This window comes from Juglans regia, chromosome 5 (genome assembly GCF_001411555.2).
Source record: "Juglans regia cultivar Chandler chromosome 5, Walnut 2.0, whole genome shotgun sequence".
NCBI lineage: Eukaryota > Viridiplantae > Streptophyta > Magnoliopsida > Fagales > Juglandaceae > Juglans > Juglans regia.
This window is the reverse complement of record NC_049905.1, coordinates 17,566,834-17,587,727: the sequence shown is the minus strand read 5'-3', so window position 1 is coordinate 17,587,727 and position 20,894 is coordinate 17,566,834. Positions and strand designations below refer to the sequence as shown.

At 38.5% G+C, this 20,894-nt stretch overlaps 1 protein-coding gene across 2 annotated transcripts; it reads right to left on the bottom strand.

Moving 5' to 3' along the window:
• Positions 1-201: 201 nt before the first annotated feature.
• LOC109011788 (protein HIRA) lies at positions 202-18,501 on the bottom strand. 2 transcript variants are annotated; one of them, XM_018993113.2, is made up of 10 exons: positions 17,801-18,501; positions 14,213-14,488; positions 13,311-13,562; positions 12,836-13,233; positions 11,659-12,667; positions 10,913-11,123; positions 10,506-10,746; positions 9,798-9,920; positions 1,854-1,971; positions 202-813 (listed from the first exon to the last, which is right to left on the bottom strand). In XM_018993113.2, the coding sequence occupies exons 1-10, from the start codon at positions 17,906-17,908 to the stop codon at positions 412-414; spliced, it is 3,138 nt and encodes a 1,045-aa protein (XP_018848658.2). In that variant the 5' UTR covers positions 17,909-18,501; the 3' UTR covers positions 202-411. The 2 variants fall into 2 exon arrangements, with proteins under 2 accessions (XP_018848658.2, XP_018848659.2); XM_018993114.2 differs by lacking the exon at positions 17,801-18,501 and having other exon boundaries at positions 13,311-13,565; positions 14,213-14,298.
• Positions 18,502-20,894: the final 2,393 nt, after the last annotated feature.

Below are 20,894 nucleotides of genomic sequence, written 5' to 3'. Positions count from 1 at the left end.
TCAGACAAACTTACACATTGTACACCGATTGATCAAACTTCTTGGGACAAAACAACTTAGCACCTACTTCTACCTAATCAAATAAGACACGGAGCTTCGGAAGGATGTTAATTCACCATTACAATTAATATTATACAAAAAAAAAAAAAAAGATCAATCAAGTTGTTAACAGAAAGCCGAGGATGAAGAGGCAATATGTGATTTTTTTTTTTTTTTTTCGTGCATCATTTGTCGGAAATCTTGTTTCAAACCCAGGTGCAGCTTCGGAGAGGTGGTCGAAAGAGTTAATTCAGGAGAAGAGAGAGCTTATACACTGAAATAGCATTTCTCAAGCAAGAAGCTGAAACCCTCAAAATTTTGATATGCCCCTATGTCAAAACATTAGCTCCTGACGGTTAGAAGATGCAGAATTCAAGAACCCGAATCTTTAGCTTGTGAGGGCAGATTAACTTGATCTGTCACTGGCGAATCTGAATTAACTTGATCTATTACTGGTGGAGCAGAGTTTGCTTGATCTTTTTTCGGCTCAGTCGAGTCCTGTTGATCAATAGCTGCAGGGCCAGAATCCATATGGTCCGTCATTGTGGGAGCGGAGTCCATTTGATCTGCTGCTGCTGGTACAGCAGAGTCCCCTTGGTCAGTCGCCATCGGAGATGATGTTGGTGGAGCGGGATTTTTTTGGTCAAAATTAGTTTCGGCACTCTCATATTCGGATAGGAGATCCATAAACTCATTAAGCAATCTCTGGACTTTTCTGTTTGATGCCATTGCTGGAAGAATATCTTCCCTTAAAAGTTTGTGTTTTCTCATTCCCTGCAGAGAACCATAAGATTTAACTTACACAAGCCCCTCAGGACATAAAACTTAAGAACGAACTTGAAAAGATTAGGAAGCAAGGTTGGCGTTGGGTGAGGGCTATAAGACCTATTCTTAAGTATTTTTTTCGTATCCTAAAGGAATTGGTATTCACCCTGCAACAAAGGCCCCACAACAAACTCTTGCATCACAGAGGTACGAATCTATAAAGCAGCCTAAGTACTGTAGAACGTAGCTGTTATGTTCACTTCGAACCATGCACCACTTGAAGAGAAGCTGCAGCAGAAGACTCACCAACATCGGTCTAAAGCCTCTGATTCTCTACGTACGATGCATACATTGGGGCTATCTATCAAAATTAAGGCACCAACAGAGGCATTGTAGAACAATTTTGAGCTCTTCAATTCGAGGAGATAGAGAATAGTCTCACAGATAAATATAGGCATATCCAACGTGACAAAACAAAAGCTAAAAACTATAAATTATCATATAGTTGACCGGCAAATTTCATCTAGATAGTTCATCCATCATAAGATATTTAAACGGGTCGATCGCCCACCCCTCCTTAGAGAGAGAAGAACATAAAATGGCCAAAAGCAATTACATACTAGCACACTTCCTATAAAACCGAATTATCAAAATAGCTTTTTGATGATGATGAATCTCTAAGACCATGCAAATGCAGCATGTGTTTAACTCTCAGTTAAACTCTGGACCCGTGTAATGCATCCCCATCACACGAATCAGGAAAATCATTGGCTATTCACCATGGGACATGGCCTTTAAAAATTGTTTGCACCTGAGACTTTGAACCTTAGACCTAGGTCTAAGAGGGAGCATACCATCAAGACCAAGACCCTTCACACTTGAGCCAATATAAATGCAAAACAGACAAAATAGAAAGAAATAAACAGCATATAAAGAGCATATCAGATTTATCAAGTACAAAAAAATTGCTAAAACGTTTAGCCAAAACAGACAGATTCTACCAACTGAATTATGAAAAAAATATTGATGAAGAGTAACAGAAGTCTTACAAGCACAAAAGGATCCCATGCCGGGTTCTTTGAATCTGAAAATGCAGCTTCAGCCATCCCAGTCGGAGGTCCAAGATAACTCTCACAGACCTCTCTTAAACGAGACTCATCTGCTTCTCTGCAATTATGAAAATGAATATATTCGTTACCTATACTGGCACATGGATAGATGCCAACTATGTTCACTGTTCAATATATATTCTGCATTAAAGGATAGAATTGTTTGGTTCCTATAAATCAAAAGCCATATGTACATTAGTCCAACACCCTACAATAAAACTTATGGTTCATGCTCAGGAAGAGGCTCATATGTTGTTTTCTAGTAATGCAATCACAAGGTGAGTTGCAACTGCTCTTTTCATCGAAGAATGCTCACGAGACAAAAACTATGAACGCCAAAATTTACCAGAGTACTACTGAAGTATTGTGTACTTATGATATGGTTACATGTAGCACCTGGGACCAATTTTGTTAGGGCTGCGATGAGAATAATTTGTTGGACCTACTGGCTACTGCCCATGAATTTCTACAAGATCCATACGTTTGGCCCATTATGGACATGAAATACTGGGCAATCAATTGGAGTTCTGGAAACTGGGTTTTAAGCCCAAGAAAGTGACAAACCATGGACCTGGCCCTTCAGAAATCTTAGCCCTAACTGAGGCTCCAAGAACACTTAGGAATAGCTCTCTGGGCATTTGAATCTCACCCAAAATCTCACTCAAACACAAGACCTCCACCTGCTACCCTCTACAACTTTGGTTAAAATTCTAATTCTCTTGAAATTCCTCGCACCCAAGGCAACTGTTAAGCCAAAGACCCATTCTTTGTAAAGACAATCCTCACGCACAGAGCTCTCCATCCCCATGTCTCTCTCCCTGCATTGCTGAAATCACCGATCTTCACCATGTAAAACCCGTTCGTCCCTGTGCACTGCCGAGAACCACTCTACTATTCAAGCTTGCCGTCGGTGCACTGAAGCTTGTGCATCCAAGTGAGCTCTCTCTCTCTCTCTCTCTCTCATTTCTCTGTGGCCGTATCTCTTAAACCCAAGTTGTTTCTCTCTCTTCCTTTCTTTCTCTTCCTCGATCTGCAACTCATGGTTTCTCTTGCCTGCTGTTCAATGCCAAAGACCAGACCAGTGGAATGCCAACCTAGTTGCACCTAGCTCACATGGTAACTACCGACCAGCTGTTCTCCATCGTCAGACACAACCTTCGAGTCGTCCACCCGCTCCCCCCATCACACCTGGTTGTTGATTCTACCGACCAAACCACACGGGCTTCTTTTCGATACACAAATGGACACTGCCCAGTGCCGCTACACCGCTGAAGACCAGCTCTAGCTCACACCATCAATGCACCGACGATACCAGCACCATTACACGCCATATCTTGCTCTGTTCTTCCTTCACCATCTTCTCTCTCTTGGTAACTCTCTTTTGGAATAGAAATCTCTCACCGAAACAAGGTTTTCTATCCCTGGAGTTATGTTTTACCGTTCACAGGTTGATATGTTTACAGGTTGGATGTGTTATGGGGGGGTTTATGGGAAGACATTGTTTTGGTTGCTCTGTTTTATTTCTAAATCATGGGAAGATGTTCAGTTTGGAGTAATGGTATTTCACGTGTTCCGTTGATTTTAAGTTTTGAGAAGATAAAAGCTGTTTTAAGTCTTACAGGTAGATATGTTCAATGATGTGAAGACAAAATTGATTGGGAATGGCCCCCTCCTAGATAGGTGTTACCTCTTGTATACCATCTTGTGTAGTTGAGTTATGCCTATTTTTATTAATACAATCGTTTAATTATTAAAAAAAAAATGATTGGGAATGGGAAAATGGTTTAACTTCTAGGTAGCACATTAAGTGAAATTTCAGTCTTTAAATTGATAGTATGTGCTTGATTAAAAATTGACCTGCTAACATGTGCATGTCTAGGGGTGATCATTGACACGCTTATTATTGCCAGAGCAAAGAGGTGAGTAGCATTGATCATACCTTGGGGCGAGCACCGACTTAGTCGGAGTTAGATTTAGGAAATCCCTCTTGACTCCGACTCTGACTCCAACTTGTATAGGCTCTGATCCAACTCCGACTTGTCAAAGCGGAGTTGGATTTGAGCCTTTTTTCTAGCTTCATATTTAGCCATTTTAAAAGAATTTTTTGTGGGCTTTCAAATTTCAAATTTTCCAAAAACTTAAAAACTAAAACTAAATCATTCACTGCTAATTTACTTCTATACTAATATCTAACTTATTTTTATACTAGACTTATATAGTGTCTAATTACATGTTATCATACTATAATATAACATATTATTTTTAGTGTCTAATTACATGTTATTATACTATAGTATTACATATTATTATATTATACTAGTGTAACTTATTTATAACTTATTTCTATGTTTGACTTACTTCTAGTGTGTAATTACATATTATTATACTTTAGTAAATTAGTATGTGTTATTAACTTATTATACTAGAGTTATTAGTTATTTCTATACTAGCGTCTAATTTATTTCTATACAAGATTTATTCTCTGGTGTCTAATTACATGTTATTATACATTAGTATTACATGTTATACTAATGTCTAACTTATTCCTAACTTAATTATATACTAGATTTTCTAGTGTCTAGTTACATGTTATCATACTTTAGTAAATTAGTATATATTTTATTAACTTATTATACTAGACTAATTTAAATACTAGTGTCTTAACTTGTTTCTATACTTGATTATATATGGTAGTAAAACTATAATGTTTAAATAGGGTGCTACTAGTGTGCCGCCCAGCTTTGACCATTAGGCGTGCCCACTATTACAAATTGCACATTTTATTTTCTTTTTCTTTTCTTTTTTACATTTTTTAAACATCTTTAAATATTTTTTTTTTAAAAAAATACATTAATACACTAAAATTCAATTCCTTAACTATTAAGCAAAGAATAAAATAAAAATAAAAAATAAATACATGAGCAGTCAAAATGAGGAGGCAAACTCATGGAGCATACTATCATTTTCCATATGATAAATATATAAATAAATACATATTTTTATAACATATGAGCAATATTAGACACTACGGAGAGAGAAAAGGCACCCAAACCCTGTCGTCATCCTCCACCCAAACCCTAAGGCACCCTGCCACCGCCACAGACAAGACCGACGGGCTCTGGCGACTCCGTTGAGGGCAGTCTAGTGTCGATCCTCCCTCCAGCGACCTAGAGAGCCCTAAGAAGATCTCTTGGAGGCGACATCGATTGTCGAACCTGTGCCTCCGCCACCACCACAGACAAGACCAACGGGCTCCGATGACTCCTCTGAGGGCACTCCGACATCGGTCCTCCCTCCGACAACCTGGATTTTCCACTCCTTTGGTTCGTTGGCGCAGATCTGGAGTAGTTCCATAACACCTTTTCTCGTATAACATCTCAGATCTGCATTTTATTCCCTTATAACATCTTTTCTCCTTGAGATGGCGAAGCAAGATCCTGGGAGATGATCCTGTGTAACGCCCCAATAGAAGGCCCAAACCACATGACCTATACTCCAAAAGGACTAGTCAATGATACAATTGGAGCCCCATTGGAACCTTATAAAGAGCAAGAACTTCTCCTTCCCAAGCAATGTGGGATCCCATACACCACCTACGTACCCTCATCCATATCATATGGGGTATCACATCCTGTGATTTGGGATCAGAGGATGTTGACGTGCAACGCGGATTAGTCTCAGATGGATGGTGAGAGGTGGTTGAAGGTGGAATAAAAAACTCTCGTTTTTACAAAAGATGGAGGAAATAGTTTTCGCATGAATGTAGTAAAAGGATGGCTAAGTTCATGTGTCTGTGGGACAGCAACTTCATGGCTAAGGGAATAGAGGATTGTTTAGAACTCATCTGTCATGAGGATTCTTCCGGGAGCTAAGGATGGGTAATAGAATTCTCATCATTCAACATCATATTAACGCAAAGTGCAGTTTTCTACAACTCTCAGATTTCAAGAATGGAAGGAGGAAATGTTTGTGATCCCAAAAGGTGCAAATGGCATCGAATGGAAAGACTTTCTGCTTTCCATTTGAAGCGTCATTGGGTCCAAAGCCACTGTGTACTGAAGCATGCAAACAGAGGGGAGCTTGATGATGGAAAGACAATGGGAAGGCCTTCCTCGGTCAAAGGTGCCTCGTATGCCTCGGTGTTGAGGTCACTGGTGGATAGTCTGGCAGAGAATAGCTCTACGGCAGAAGGAAAGGGTAAGACACTTGTAGGAGACAAAGGCTATCAGGTGACATTGGAAGAAGTGGAAGGTATGCACCATGTGTTGCAGGGTGGAATGGCTCCTATGTTAGGTGTTTGAGGGTGGGAGAAGTGGACAAGGTCTTGTGGACTATCAAAGCTCAATTGATTGGAGTTATGGAGTATGTGAGAGATCTTATTATTAAAGTGAATAAGGGGTTGGACCTGGTCATGATGGGTGGTGGGTCAAAAACAGACGAGGGGGTGCAGGGGTAGATCCTACGGGTTTGAAGGCCTCAAGCGCGCCAGCAAAGGGCATTTCGACGCCGTTACAGATAGGGTCGTCGGACAACGGCATCACTGTTCACGCCGGTATCACTCAGAACATTGGCACCAGTTGCAAATGGGTTTGGTACCTTTTTCCAGGGTTCACTTTCAGTTAGATGGGGGTCCTTCCAGGATTTTGAGTCCTTTGGAAGAAGTAGACGAGCCTCGTTCAGAAGATGAAAATGAGGTAACAAAAGGTAGTGTTTCCCCTACCTGTTCTATGCCTTCTGAGGGAGAAGTAGGGTCTGACAAAGTGGCACAGAAAAGATCGTCGAGGGGTGGAGCACCTACAAGCAATGTCCTCGTCGATGGAAGGAAGACACCTATGCCGGAGGTGAAGGAACCTTTAATGGTGACAGCAACAATATAGTTGTTGAGGAGGTTCGGGATTTGAATGCAGGATATGGCGAGGAGGAAATTATGGGTTTGTCATTGGTGCATTGTGAAGAGGAATGTCTAGGGTCGGGAGTGCAATCGGGAATTGTGTCTGGAGATAAAGTTGTTCCCCTGGTTTCTCTTCCTCCGATAAACAATATAGCGGGTTCACCATCGGATTGGGTTCTACATAAGGTTAACGAGATTCAGCATATTGTGGGGCTTTCATATAGAGGATGTGAATACCAATTTAAAGCATTACTCACTGCGATTGAGGCAGGCCACTCACTTGAAACCAAATCAAGTTTTAAGAAAATTAGGGAATTAAAGCGTCTTTCTTGAGCGATCAACTACAATGCTAAGGGAGTTAGCTCAAGTCGAGGGAAGACTAAATGAAGGGCATTACGAAGACGTCCTCATGGAGGAAGTTTCGGGTGGAGTATTTTGGATGGATTTCTAATTTTTACGGGCTTATAGGAAACAAGAGGTTGGGGTTGGGAATGTGTGTTCTATTCCAATTTGGGCTTGGTGTATTTTGGATGGATTTCTAATTTTCATGGGCTTTTTGGGTCATTAGGAGCTCTCTAGTATGGGCTAGATGTTTTCTTGTATACGTCTAGTGTACTTGATTACTCCTATTGATATATATATTATATTTCTACTTATAAAAAAAAAATATCGGGGTTGGAGGGTAAAGTTGAAGCATAAAGTCGGAGTTGGAGTCGAAGTCGATCCAACAACACCTTCGGCTTCGACTAAAAAATTTTTATAAAAAAAAGGACTCCAACTCCGTTTTTTCTTAGCAGAGCCAAAACAGAGTCAAATTTTTGAAGTTTTGCTCATCCTAATCATACATATGTGTGGTAAACATTTTGTCCTTGCTTACAAAATGTAGTTGATTTTATACGCTATGTTTGGCCCTTCATAGTTGATTGGACTATGATGAAAGTAATTTATGGATGCCATGATATGATGTTTTGCAAATAGGATGAAGGTTATGATATGATGAATATAACGCTTATTATGTCGTGTTGGAGTTTATATCGTGCTAATGCTTGATATTAAAACACCATATCATGTGATACCCCATATGATATGGATAAGGGCAGGTGGTGTATGGGATCCCACATTGCTTGGGAAGGAGAAGTTCTTGCTCTTTATAAGGTTCCAATGGGGCTCCAATTGTATCATTGACTAGTCATTTTGGAATATAGGTCATGTGGTTTGGGCCTTCCATTGGGGCGTTACATATCATGGCACCCATAAATTAGTTCGTGCTAATGCAATTATTGTTATGCCATGTTCATGTTAAATTAGTTCACATGCTATTATCATATAATGATAAGAAAGATTAAAGGCAAGTCATGAATAAAACTTTAAATAATAGCCATAAGAGATGTATGGTACCAATGCAATGTTATGGGTGGATGTGCAAGCTGCAATGAGGGACGGTTTCTTAAAAGTGTAGTCAACCAAAGTTATGAGTAATTAAGCAGTCACCCTTGTGATCACAGGTAGTGGGACCAAATATGAATAAGTTATGTGCAAGTTAAGCAGTTCTCCTTGTGGTCACAGGCAATGGAACCGGTGCACAAAGAAAAGTATGATGGCTATTATGCAAGTGAAATACAAGTTAAATAAATCCTGCATAGAATGTGTTGAATGCTCTTGTTGTGTAAGTATAAATGTTTTCCAAGTAAAACCTACATTTAAATATTTACTGTATGATGTGTTATTTACTGCTTTCGACTCACTTTTGTATGATTTTATGCTTTTAAAGGTTCAGGTAAAGAGGATCATGATGATGAGCAGGCAGGCCACACAGAGATAATGTGTTACGGGATTTCAAGACATAGTGGATAAGTGTTTCTACACATAGGATTAGTTTACAATTTCCATGCTACAAGACCCTTTTTATTTCACTTTTTTGGACAATATATGTTATACTTTAAATTTTTATGATTTCAATAAAATGAGGTAAAAGTTTCCTTGTTATGTGAATCTCTTACCTGGCGTAAGTTAGACAATTTAGTAGCATTCCTATACCTACAGGATGAGGGTATTACATTACACCTACACAAAAGCTTTTATGAAACCAATCCTGAACAAACCTTTATTTAACTAAAACATTGAATTGCAAATGAGAAATATTTTTTTTATAAGTACAAATGAGGAGGAATATAAAAGAAAATATGTAAAATATTAGGTAATGACATCCCCTTTTAATAATTGAGATATCTCATTCACATATATGATACATCACCGCCATTACTACTATAGCAGAGTGATTCTAAGAAACAAAAACAAAAGACAAAAGATGAAAGCACTAGAATAAACAAAGTCCAATGAGAAAAAAATGCATGTCCATGCGCGCATCAGTTGGTAGATTATACATCGAATCAACTAATCAATGTAAACACACCATCACACAACAGCTTTCTGTTGAATGATAAAATGTGCACACCCACACTAGATAATATAAAGAATAAAGCATAACATCCCTAATCCTAATTATTTCAAAGACCTCCAGCCACCACTTCAACCGTCACTCAACATCTTGAGAGACGGCCGGAGTAATAACCATCAATCTGGCTGCAGCTCAGGGATGGCATCCACCATTGACCACCAACCAGCAGCGATTCTAAATTCTCTGGACAGCAGAGGCCAGAAATCCAGCAGACTCCGACCGCCAGCAGCCGGAAATCCATTGACCACTATCTGCCTCTGGCTGCCCCCCCGAGCAGCAGTCAGATAGCCACCCTTATTTGTTTTTCCAAATTTAACCCAATTCATGCATCTTCTAAAACAAGCCTGAGAGGCTACATCTCATTAAGAACCAGAAACAAAAACAACAAAAAAATATTAAGGGAAAGCTCTCTGGCCTCAGCCAAACAGAACTAGAATATCACTCCTATATTGGAGGCCAATTACTAAAATGAAAGATTTTTTTTTAAAAAAAATGAAAGGATTAAAAAGTAGAAATAGAGAGGAAGGCGGTGGACCTCGCAAGAATGCGTATGTATGACAGGAGGCACTGGCGATATTCATGAGGGGACTTCAAAGCCAAAGCGGATTCCAACTGTGCTTCCAAATGAGCACGTGTCTGCACTCCATCATCAGTCATTCTGTAACAACAAATAACAAATTGCCACTGGTCAACTGTAGGAGTGGCATACTAATTTATATTGTGAACTTATAGGTTGAATTACTAAGAAAAAGAGCTGAAGATGTGCCAATATATAAACACCCATCAGGAGTACTTTGAAACTGAGGAATCAATCCAGAAACTTTTTTCTTTTTTTTCTTTTTTTCTTTTTTAATAAGACTCAATTAAAAGGCACAAAGGAATCAATCCAGAAACTTTCAATAATATGTCATGAGAATTTCAGAAAGAATTCCAGACGTTTGAAAGCCAATCGCAAAGAGGAAAAAGATAAAAACACCAATATGGTCATCATTCTGGAATTGAGTTGAAAAATGCTATAGTAATTATTCACAACACAAAGTGCACTTCTATTACTGGTAATAAAATCTCATAGCATCTTGTGTACTTTGCCACTTGAAAAAATAAAAAATAAAAAAAAAAGACAGATCATTCACTCCCAAGATTTTTTGGCTGTAAATCTAATTCAATCTTCAATTACGGCCTGTCAGTTGACACATGGGATTTAAGTAAAATACACATCAAGAATTCATATTGAAGTACAAACCTGCTCCAACCAGGCTTTCTTGCCATATACTTCCTAACATCAACCTGCAATGCAGCCAGCTCGCCACTCTGAACTGAACCCAAATTCCAGGAGCTAGCAAAGTTTGAAGCGGGGAAGCAATCATCTACAATCCTTAGCCAACACATGAGACTCATATCAAAGAGGAAGGCATGGCGAGTGGCCAGAACCACCAGAGGAGAACCAGATCTTGATAGCTTTGCAGATATAACTTTGATTGTGCCTAGAGGGAAAGATTATAAGAAAATGACACCGAACCATCAGTGCACGGTTGTCAAGGAATTAAAAAAAAGAAGTTTCAAAACTCACCCAGACAAAAGCACAGGGATTCCTGATGATTTTATAAACAAGAAAAACCTTGTTAAAAGAAAAGATGAGAGGCACGATACCTGCATCTTTTGATGATGCGTTTGGGTTCAAGGCAACAAGAGATGCCAGTGAGTCATGAAGGAGACAGTTCCGGTTGTATAGATCCCAAACATACAACAATCCTTTCCTTGTGACTAGCAACAACTTCCAGCACTCATCACAATCTATAAATGTTGCTGCTGATCCCATCATCATGGTCGGCATAGCTCGCCTTCCACACTTTGTGTAAACCTTTTCCAAGGGAAAACAAACATAAACATATGTTTGTATGCTTACGATCAATGTTTGTATATTCACTTATCAAATATGTGTGCGTGCGCGCTTGTGTGTTTCTTTGTATCTTGATATATTTAACTGAGATTTTCTGATAGGATACTCTTTGTCCTTTTGGCCTTGATTAGAATACCAAATTCAACCATAAGCCTAGGGAAGCTAAGCTAATTATCAGCCATGTTTAGAAAAATCTATCGATGCTTATCAATGAATTCCTTAAATAGGGTAAGAAACAGATAAAATAATCACTATAGGGGTTGGCAATTGAAAATTTGCATCTGCAAAGGCATTAGTAACAACACAAAATGAATTTATAGGTTTGAGATTATAATCAGTTGCCAATCAGGACTAATATCATGATCGAGGGTTTGTGATAAAGATGTGGATTGCAAACTATGGAGAATAATGCTGCAAATATATCATGCAGTGCGCTCAAATTCCATGAACATTTCTAGACTAAAAAATGATAACAATGTTAAATTTTGAGAATTACTTGTATGCATCCATCTTCACATCCAACTGCCCAGAAGTTTGCATTTCCAACCAAAACAGTGACTTTCCCTGCAATCCTATCACACCAAAGTGTTTCAGACCCCCTTGTGCATACAATTTCTGTTTCTCTCATCATTAATGTATTGCCCACCACAACAATATCATTTGCAGCATGTTCTTTAGGCCGAGCTTCCAAGCAAATTGGTAATGCATCTTCTCCTTCTTTCTTATCAAACACCCTGATAGAAAGAGAATTACTAGAACCAGGCAAAGAAGTAGAAGCCTTGGCAGCCCCCGACTCCTCCACATTGATGCTTCCATCTCTGGCTGTGGAGATTGGAACTTTCTCAATAATTAGGCTCTCAGCAATTGAAGCCCTAGCAGTGACCCCAGAACGTTCCTTTACATCCGAGCTTCTGCCTACTGTTCCCCTGACAGAACTTTCTTTAAAGCCCACCCCAGTGTGTACCACACCATTATCATCCTTTCCATGATCAGATGACATAAGAGGAAAGTCGAGTGCCTGGGCCTGAGCCCCACCAGAGATATTCTCCTGCTGAATAGGCAGACCAACTGCTTCAGGAATGATCCTCTTTCGGCCATCAGGGCGCCTATATTCTCTTTGTTTTACAGGACTAGAAATTCGGCCAGAAGTCACTTTATTTAAACCATCACTAGCCGTTCCACTAGTCTTCTTCCCCTCATCAGCTTGAGGCTCACTCTTTGTTGCAACCCCCGCATCAAGTGAAGATTTTATGAGGGTCTGCTTTTGATGAATATTAGCAACTTTTTTCCTTGGGTTTTGTTTAGATGAAGCTGCTTCAAGCAATAACTGCGCTGGGCTTTCTGCTAAGTTTGCTTGTCGACCTCTCACGTCACCATAACGATTCTTTTTTAACTCATCCAGTTCAGTATCACTTAGTCTGTGACCAAGTTCTTTCACCTCAAAATGGAAAGTAGCCACCGACCCATCCAAAGAGCAGGCAAACAGTGAATATCCATCAGGACTCCTGTTACCAGAAAAAGAATAAAGAGTTTAAGAGGAGAAAAGATTTAAGAACAACAGTTGGAAAGTCAAAACTCAGAGTATGCAAAAGAAGAATAGTTAGTCAAAATTCACACAAAATTCACACATGCAAACATAATGGTTACATTTTTCCTGGAGATTTAAGCCATACCAAGATAAATCGACAACACTCTGAGCAAAGAAATGCTTGGCCACAAAGAGAGGACGAGGACTTGCAGTTGTCCATACAGTTATAGTACGGTCCTGACTCCCAATTGCAATAACATTATATGGTTGCGGTTCTTTGCCTCCAGTCTTTGAAGCCCCATTACTCCACCCAACAGGTGCAGATTTCACTTCCTGAGCATTGGTGGAATTCCTTCTGAACATGGAATGATTAAACTTCACCACAATAACTGGGGCATTATGTCCTAAGAAGTCAAACGTGGCAGACCATTCCCCTCTCTCTAGAACAGGTGCAGAATGCCTTGGCTTCTGGAAACCATGAGTGGTAGTAATAAAATGGCCACAAGGGGACCATCCAAGCCGCCTGAAAAACGTAGATCCAAGCTGAAAAGAACGTACTCCCATCAGGAAACAGAGATTAAAACTGAAACAGTACAAAGATTTATGATTGATGAACATACCGACTTAGCCCAGTGACCATCCGTCCTGTGAGCAAGGCTCCAATCACTTGTTCGCCAAATAATGACAGTCTTATCATCTGACTGACTAGCTATGAATGAGCCAATGGGATCCCAAGCAACTCCTTTGACCAGGCTAGAATGACCCCTAAGAACAGCAGTGCAAATGCCACTGCTCATATTCCAAATATGGATAGTATTGTCCAAACTCCCAGTTGCCAGGGTCGAGTCATCTGGTGACCAATTAAGATCCACCTACTTCAAGCATGGAATATTAACCCCCAAGGTTAGAAGACGCCCGATGAGAACACATTTCTGTATTATCATACATAGGCGGCGTTTGCTTGCACATAAAAATATTTTTGATAGGTAATTAACAAGATAGCATTAGTCGCTTGCAGTAATTAACAAGATGGCAATAAATATTATTTTTTAAAGATATCAACTAATACTCCCTCCCCATCCAAATTGTTTGCGACCTCAGAAAATCCCATTGTTTTAGAGGTTACCAATTAATATGTTGCTTTTGAAATAAAAAGTATCAGTTTCCAGAATCGCACCTCTTAATTTAAACTTTAAATAAACATATTTTTTATAAGTGAAAGTTATTGAAGTCTTAAGTAAGGAAGGTTATTGGGTTTTTTCCATTGACATCTAAAAGTGGACTATACTTGTCCACTTAAAGTCCACATATATATTTTACTTATAAAAATATTATTAAAAAAAAAATTGGACTATACTTTGGGACGACCCAAAAGTGGAGATAGTGTACAAACAATATGAGACGGCTGAAGCAATAAAGGACATTCACATGCAGCCAGACAAAATAATTCAAAAATAATAGAATAAAATGTTCTATTTTTGTATGCTTGCATAGTGTTCATTATTAAAAGCAATTTCATTACCACATCTGCAGTGTGTCCTCTCAAAGTCATTGCAACCTTCCAGTTCTCAACATCCGGGGGCTCTCCACTGCCAAACTCAGTGGTTCCTGAACCAGGCTTCCTCTCATGAATTAAAATCACCTGATCATCAGAGCCTGATGCAACAAACCTACCGTGTTTAGCCCACCTGACACAGTTGACAGAACCAAAGTGATCACGGAGGGTTGCAAGAAGCCTATGCGTAGATTCATCATTTCCCAAGTCCCTGCTAACAGATTTCATGTTCCATATACGGACCTGCATTCAAGGGAAGGGCATGAGGAACTAAGCTTACAGATTTACCAATATAATAGTTAATGATTGCATACTACTGAATAAATAGAAATCATTAACCTTTAACAGAAAGAATCCAAAGCAAGATCTCCAAGTGCGTACGATATCACTATTAATACAAGTCATAGCTATGAAACATCACCCACTATCAATAGTTTTTTTAATGGCATGGAACATCACCAGGGTGGGAACCCTTCAGAACCAATCTTGAGAAGAAAATCCTGGACACACCATCCCACCCACCAGAACCGTGTATGAGGTAATCAAAGTAAACTCCCAATGCAAAATCAAACCCAAGATATTTGAGTCTAATGTCCATCCCAAGCCCAACATTTGGCCACCAGGCTGCAGCCTGCCGGTACTCCTATCTCATAATGTTAGCCATCTATTCCAATTTGGAATGTCCCAAGATGGTATTCACTTTGAATGGTAACTGACTGGATCTAAACCAATAGTACAAATTTGCTTTGTTTTGTTTTGAAAAGTGAGCACCTCTTTTAAATTTGCTTTATTTGAGTTTAGCCAAAATATTTTTGATACCTTACCCTCTGGTTTGATAAGAGCATACATTTAATGAAGTTTCATTAAAATGTTTTATTTTCTAAACAGGATCGATACCATGTGATGAATTGTATAATTGAAAATTAGTACTTTTTATCTTGAATCAGGGGGGAAAGAGATTGCAAATTGTTTAGAGAGAGAGTTACAGAAGAGAAAAAAAAAAACTGAGAGTTACAGTAGAGAGTGGGTGAGGTGATTATAAAATATTTATATATTTGCGAAAAGTACATTTCGCTTCCCTAAACTACCATCATTTTTCAATCTGCACCCAAATTACCAAAATGACCAATTTGCAGCTCAATCAACCACTTTTTGGAAATTTGCAGCTCAAACTACCACTTCTTGGAAATTTTCAGCTCAAACTCCCCGACTAGAGAGATCATTTTGGAGGTGAGACACAGAGGCTATGCGGCATTCAAAAATTCTGGCTGCAAGCTTAAGCTACCCCATGCTCATTGCCACTTCTTCCAAGGGCTGTGCTATTTACTGGGTTGTGTTATCCCCAATGTTGTTAAAAGTGCGCTTAAGCACAAGGCGCAAGGCCAAAGCGCCTTTGCTTATCAAGAGCAAAGAGCATTTACAAAAGCATGCTTTTTGGGGCTTTTTGGGGGAGTTTAAAGCACAAAAAATTGCGCTTTTATAATCTTTTAAAAAAAGAAAATTATAAAATATCATTTCCAGACCAAAAAATGATGTAGAAAGATAATCTTCAGTATTAGATGATATTGAAGATCATTTACATACCATAGCTCCACATAATGTCATATGTGATGTTTATGCTTCTAACTCGATATAACTGACCAAATTGGCTCACTAGATGGAATGATATTTGATTTCTCATGTTAGTATAGAAGTCAATATCGCTTTTGGTATATTTTGATTCAAGCATGTACTTTAATTTGATTATGACTATAAAATAATTTTTTTTAATGAGTGGCAATCAGCATCATCTATGTGTATATCAAGTAAAGCACAAGAGAATTATATGAAATGTTATGTTTAAGTAATGCTTGCCCGCCACATGGGAGTTCCAGTTTTTTTTTTCTAAGTTTGATATATTTAAATAAAAATATGTTTTGTTATAAAAATTTTATTAAAATGAAGTTGACACGTGGCAATTTGTGAAGCTTTCATGTGTTTTCTATTACTGTTGATGGACGAAAGAAATGAACAAAGGGTCGTCTTTCTAATTAACTCACAAGTCATTCCGCATGGTTAATTCTGAAAAAACATTTACAGGATCTTAAACCCAAGTACACCATAGCACAAGGGTGTCTAACCAAAATTTCCTAAATCTATGTAATTAATTGATTACTCGATTTTCATGTTTCATTACTCTAATAAACTGAGTTAATAGGCTAAAGATATTACCATCTTCCTTTTTAAACCTTTTTAGTGTATTTTATGGGTTTTCTGTTATTATAAATTAATTTTAGAAATATGCGCCTACTTCAATCAGGCACCTACTCACGCTTCGCGCCTAGGCTCTAGACAGTGTTTGCACTTAAGTGTGCCTAGCCCTTTTAACAACACTGGTTATCCTAGAAGGGTGTGCCTCTCATACAAGAGGTTTGACTATTACGAGCAAAAACACAAGTTGCACTATCGTTAGTGAAAGCATTAGGCACATTTAAGTGCAGAAGCAGCCTAGAGCCTAGGTTCAAAGTGCAAAGTGTGCATATAATTGACGTAAACACACAGTTTTAAAAATAATCAATAATAACAAAACATTCATAAAATCCAATAAAAAATTACAAAAGCAATATAGTAATATATTTGGCCTATTAAATCAATTTGTTAGAGAAGTAAGCAACATGAATTTCCAGTGAGTGATTAATTACATAAAATATAAACATGGTATTCTATACAATACTCTATAAAATATATACAACCATGACATCCGATAGCCAATATTCAAAATAAAGTACAGGGTTGAATCAGAATATACCAAAAGACGATGACAATGACCAAAAATGCAGGAGTATTGTAGGCATCGACTTCTATGCTAACATTAGCAATATAGGTTTGAAGTATTAATCATGCTCGCCATTAAGCATAGGACCATCATCATTGTCATTAAAAGATTTGAAAATCTCATCATCTTCCTCATCTTCTTCATCTACTTCATCTAAATTAATGGCCCGTGCAAACAGTAATAGTTAAAACTGATTTCGCTCTTCCTTTTTCCCAAAAAGCTAAAAGAATTTTTTTCGCTTTAAACCAAAAAAACACTTAAAAGGTTGCTTAATGCTCGCTTTTGTAAACGTGCTTTGCTTTTGGCAAGCAACGGGCTCCAGCCTAGGCTTTTTGTGCTTAAGCACTCTTTACCAACACTACATCACACTAAACTCCTGCACTATGACCAACATCGAAGCTGAGTTTTTGGATTTTCTGCTTTCAAAATTGAAGGAATATGGAAAAAAGGAGCTGATTGCACGCAGTTCTAGATGTTTTTCATAACAAATATAAAACTCAAAGCGTGAATATCTGTTGTCTTCATAATTTCCAAGTAACCAAACTCGGCAAAAGCTATGAGAAATTCTCTCGGCAACCAAAGAAACAGGAAACAATGAGAAAGACTACACTTTTAACCCAAGATACGATTTTGCGCTCACTCAACATAATGAAGAACCTAAAACTCAGTATTCAAAGCATTCTCCTCTCTTGAAATTTATCAGAAAGCAAACAGAGCACAAAGGATATAAAGCGCCATACCTTGTGGTCGCCCCCACCAGTAGCGAACCTAAGACCCCCGGGTTGAACATCAATGGAGAAAATCTGCATCCCCTCATGCCTAATCCAACTAGGTTTCTCGGCAATCATCTTGTTCCTAATCCCAAAACCCAATACTTGTGCACTATACTTCTTGAAAATTGCAGCTTTGCAACAAACAAGAACTTTGTTCAGTAATTTGAGGAGAACCCGTTAAGTGTCCAATAACAAAAATCCAAGAGAAACCACCGAAAGGGTATCTTAGTTTATAATTTTGGAACCGAAAGGGAAAAAACCAAGAAAAAACACCCCAGATTAGTATAAGAACAAAAGCCTCCCAAAGATAAAGTCTTTGACCGTGTTTCTGGAAAACCCAACAAAAAATGTATGCACATGCTGTGTTTTGGAGCACGAAAAGCCCTGAATTTGAAGTAAATACAGAACCTGATAAGTTTGAGAGAAAACAAAACCCTAGGGGCTAGGGTTGGACCAAAAGAACAAAAACCCTATAAACTAAAAAGTGTCGGGGTGGGGAAGATCAAGAAATAACTTCCTTTTTTTAACGGTCAAATCTCCTAGAAGATTGCGGGTAGATACGAAAGCAAGACTGCAAAAGAAAAATTGCAAAATTGAAAAAAGAAAAAGGTTAAAACTTAAAGGGAAACAGAGTGTGACGGTGTGAGAGATGGAGACGGGGAAGTAGGAATGAGGGTAGAATGAAAGGGAATTTTGTGGCAAATTCTTTTGGCATTTTGGATTGTGGGGGACTATGTTTTGTTGTAATTAAACATGTACACGCCAGAAAATAATATTTGACATTTTTTTTAGAATATTCATTAATCCTACGTCACATATCTGTTGAAATAAATAAATAAAAAATAAAAATAAGTGTAAAGAGTAAGATTGTTAAATATAATTTTTTTTTAATAATTGTGAATAAAAAAAAATATTATACACCACACTATCATCTCACTATATAAGATGTGATAATTATTTATTATTCAATGATAATAAATATATCATATCTTATATAATAAAATGAAATTGAGAAGATAGCATGATGTATAGTATTATTCAAATAAAAATAGTTTTTTTTCAAATTCTTTACATTTGAATGGGGATAAATGTGATAATCATTTATCATCTAATATGTCATATCTTATATAATAGAATGAAAGTGAGAATATAGTATGTTGTATAGCATTATTCAAATAAAAATAATTTTTTTTCAAATTCTTTACATTTTCTATAAATAAAAATAAACTTTTATTGATATTTTTTAAATATGATTGGAAGAAAAAATCAAAAAATGAAAAGAAAATTATTTTTGTTGATAATTGTAAAAAATAGTTGTCTAATAGGTATGACTCCGTACACTACGTTTTTGGGCATGCTCACAAAAGTAAGGTCTGTTGTGCCAAGTTTATTATTAAATCTTTTTAATTTAATTTGTTATTAGATTTGATTCTAATAGGTTCCGAATGAGCAGATTCTTTGCATGTAATATTATGGAGGTATAACCAATAGAATAATTCTATTTGAGAATTTTTATACCAATGTAAAGGGATCCCTCCCCATCTTTCTACATGCTCAAATAACGATCCCACAAGGGACCTCGGGAAAAAGGGAAGGTTCGGGAAAGCCTAACCCGACCCAACGACCCTCCTTTAAGAGAAGTCATTGGGCCTCTGCAGGGAGCCCAGCCCATAAGCAAAAGCAACCCCCACGCGAAAAAGACGAATGATGGGGACAAATAGGACTCACTGTCTTGACACGACTCAATAACACCTGGCCCTCAGGAACCTGTATAGGCAGGTGAGCGAGAGATGCGGATGACCCTCGATCTCCTGACATTAGGTATGGAGAGACTCGGCAATAACCACTCACAGGCAGATGTCCAGTCAGAAAGTCACACTGCATTAATGGCACCCCTCCCTGAACTTTACGTCGCATTAATAGCGGTACCCTAGGAGTCACGCTGCATGTAAGGATTCTAACAAAACAACAGTTGAGGCGACATGAGCCCCATAAGACAAGGTACGGGGTGTCTTCACCCAAAAATCTTGTATAAAAGCAGACCTCCAGATACAAAAAACTTTCTCTGATTCCTCTAAATTCTCGCACAAACTATTAAGAATATATACTAACTTAAGTATCGTAGACTCCCCGGCCTCCACCAAGGCATTTCTCTCTCTGTTTTCTTAAATGTGCAGGTGTGAGGACCAAAATCCAAGTTGCTAGAACCGGGCCCAAAGATATACGAAACACGATGTTAATAATGGCGTCGTCTGTGGGATCCTTTATAAACTTCACATGTTCTTTGTATGTCTGCAACAACCCGTTCTCAGACAACTCAGGGATAAGAAGAAGCAACATCAACAAACACGGAAGCAAGACTCGCAGCGATGAAATAACTGGTGGGAAAGCTAATTACCGACCTAAAGACTCTTCAAAAAGAGAACGAGACACTCAGAGTAGCCACAAAAGGACCAGAAAACGATGCAGGGACAAGCAACAATGAGCACGTAGAATCCAGAAACACAGAAGGGGAGGTGACGTGGAGGAAGAAAGAAAAAACATGCAGAACGAGCTGCGTAACCTCAAAGGGAAATACAAATATATGGCAAAAAAATGGGCACGTCGTCATCAGTAGACCAACTGCTCACTAGCATAGGCCTACCATACAGTGTCACCAAAGTTCTGAATTCCCCTCATGGACATATACAATGGGACCAAGGACCCTCTTGAACAGCTGGAGACATTCAAAGCCCACATGACCCTGCATGATTTCCCTGGAGAAATGGCTTGTAGAGCTTTCCCGTTGACCTTGAAGTGATCGGCAAGAGTATGGTTCCAGACCTTGGCGCCCGAATCCATAGACAGCTTTAGGGAGTTGGCATGTCTGTTCCTCACACAATTTATGGCAAGCAGAAGAAGGAGACGGCCCGCGGCGTATCTTCTTACCATCAAGCAGGGGGAAGACGAAGGTTTAAAAGCATACCTATCCAAATTCAACAAAGAGCGCATGACTACGAACGACCAAGATGAGAAGATAACTCTAGCTGTGCTTTTAGGAGGGGTATGGCCCCGATCCCAG

Bases quoted from the DNA above. Each gene is read 5' to 3' on its own strand.
- LOC109011788 (XM_018993113.2), bottom strand. From the start codon at position 17,908: ATGATTGCCGAGAAACCTAGTTGGATTAGGCATGAGGGGATGCAGATT. The intron at 13,234-13,310 runs GTATGTTCATCA...CGTTCTTTTCAG, and splicing joins ATGGTCACTGGGCTAAGTCG to CTTGGATCTACGTTTTTCAG. The intron at 1,972-9,797 runs GTCCACCGCCTT...TCATAATTGCAG, and splicing joins TACATACGCATTCTTGCGAG to AGAAGCAGATGAGTCTCGTT.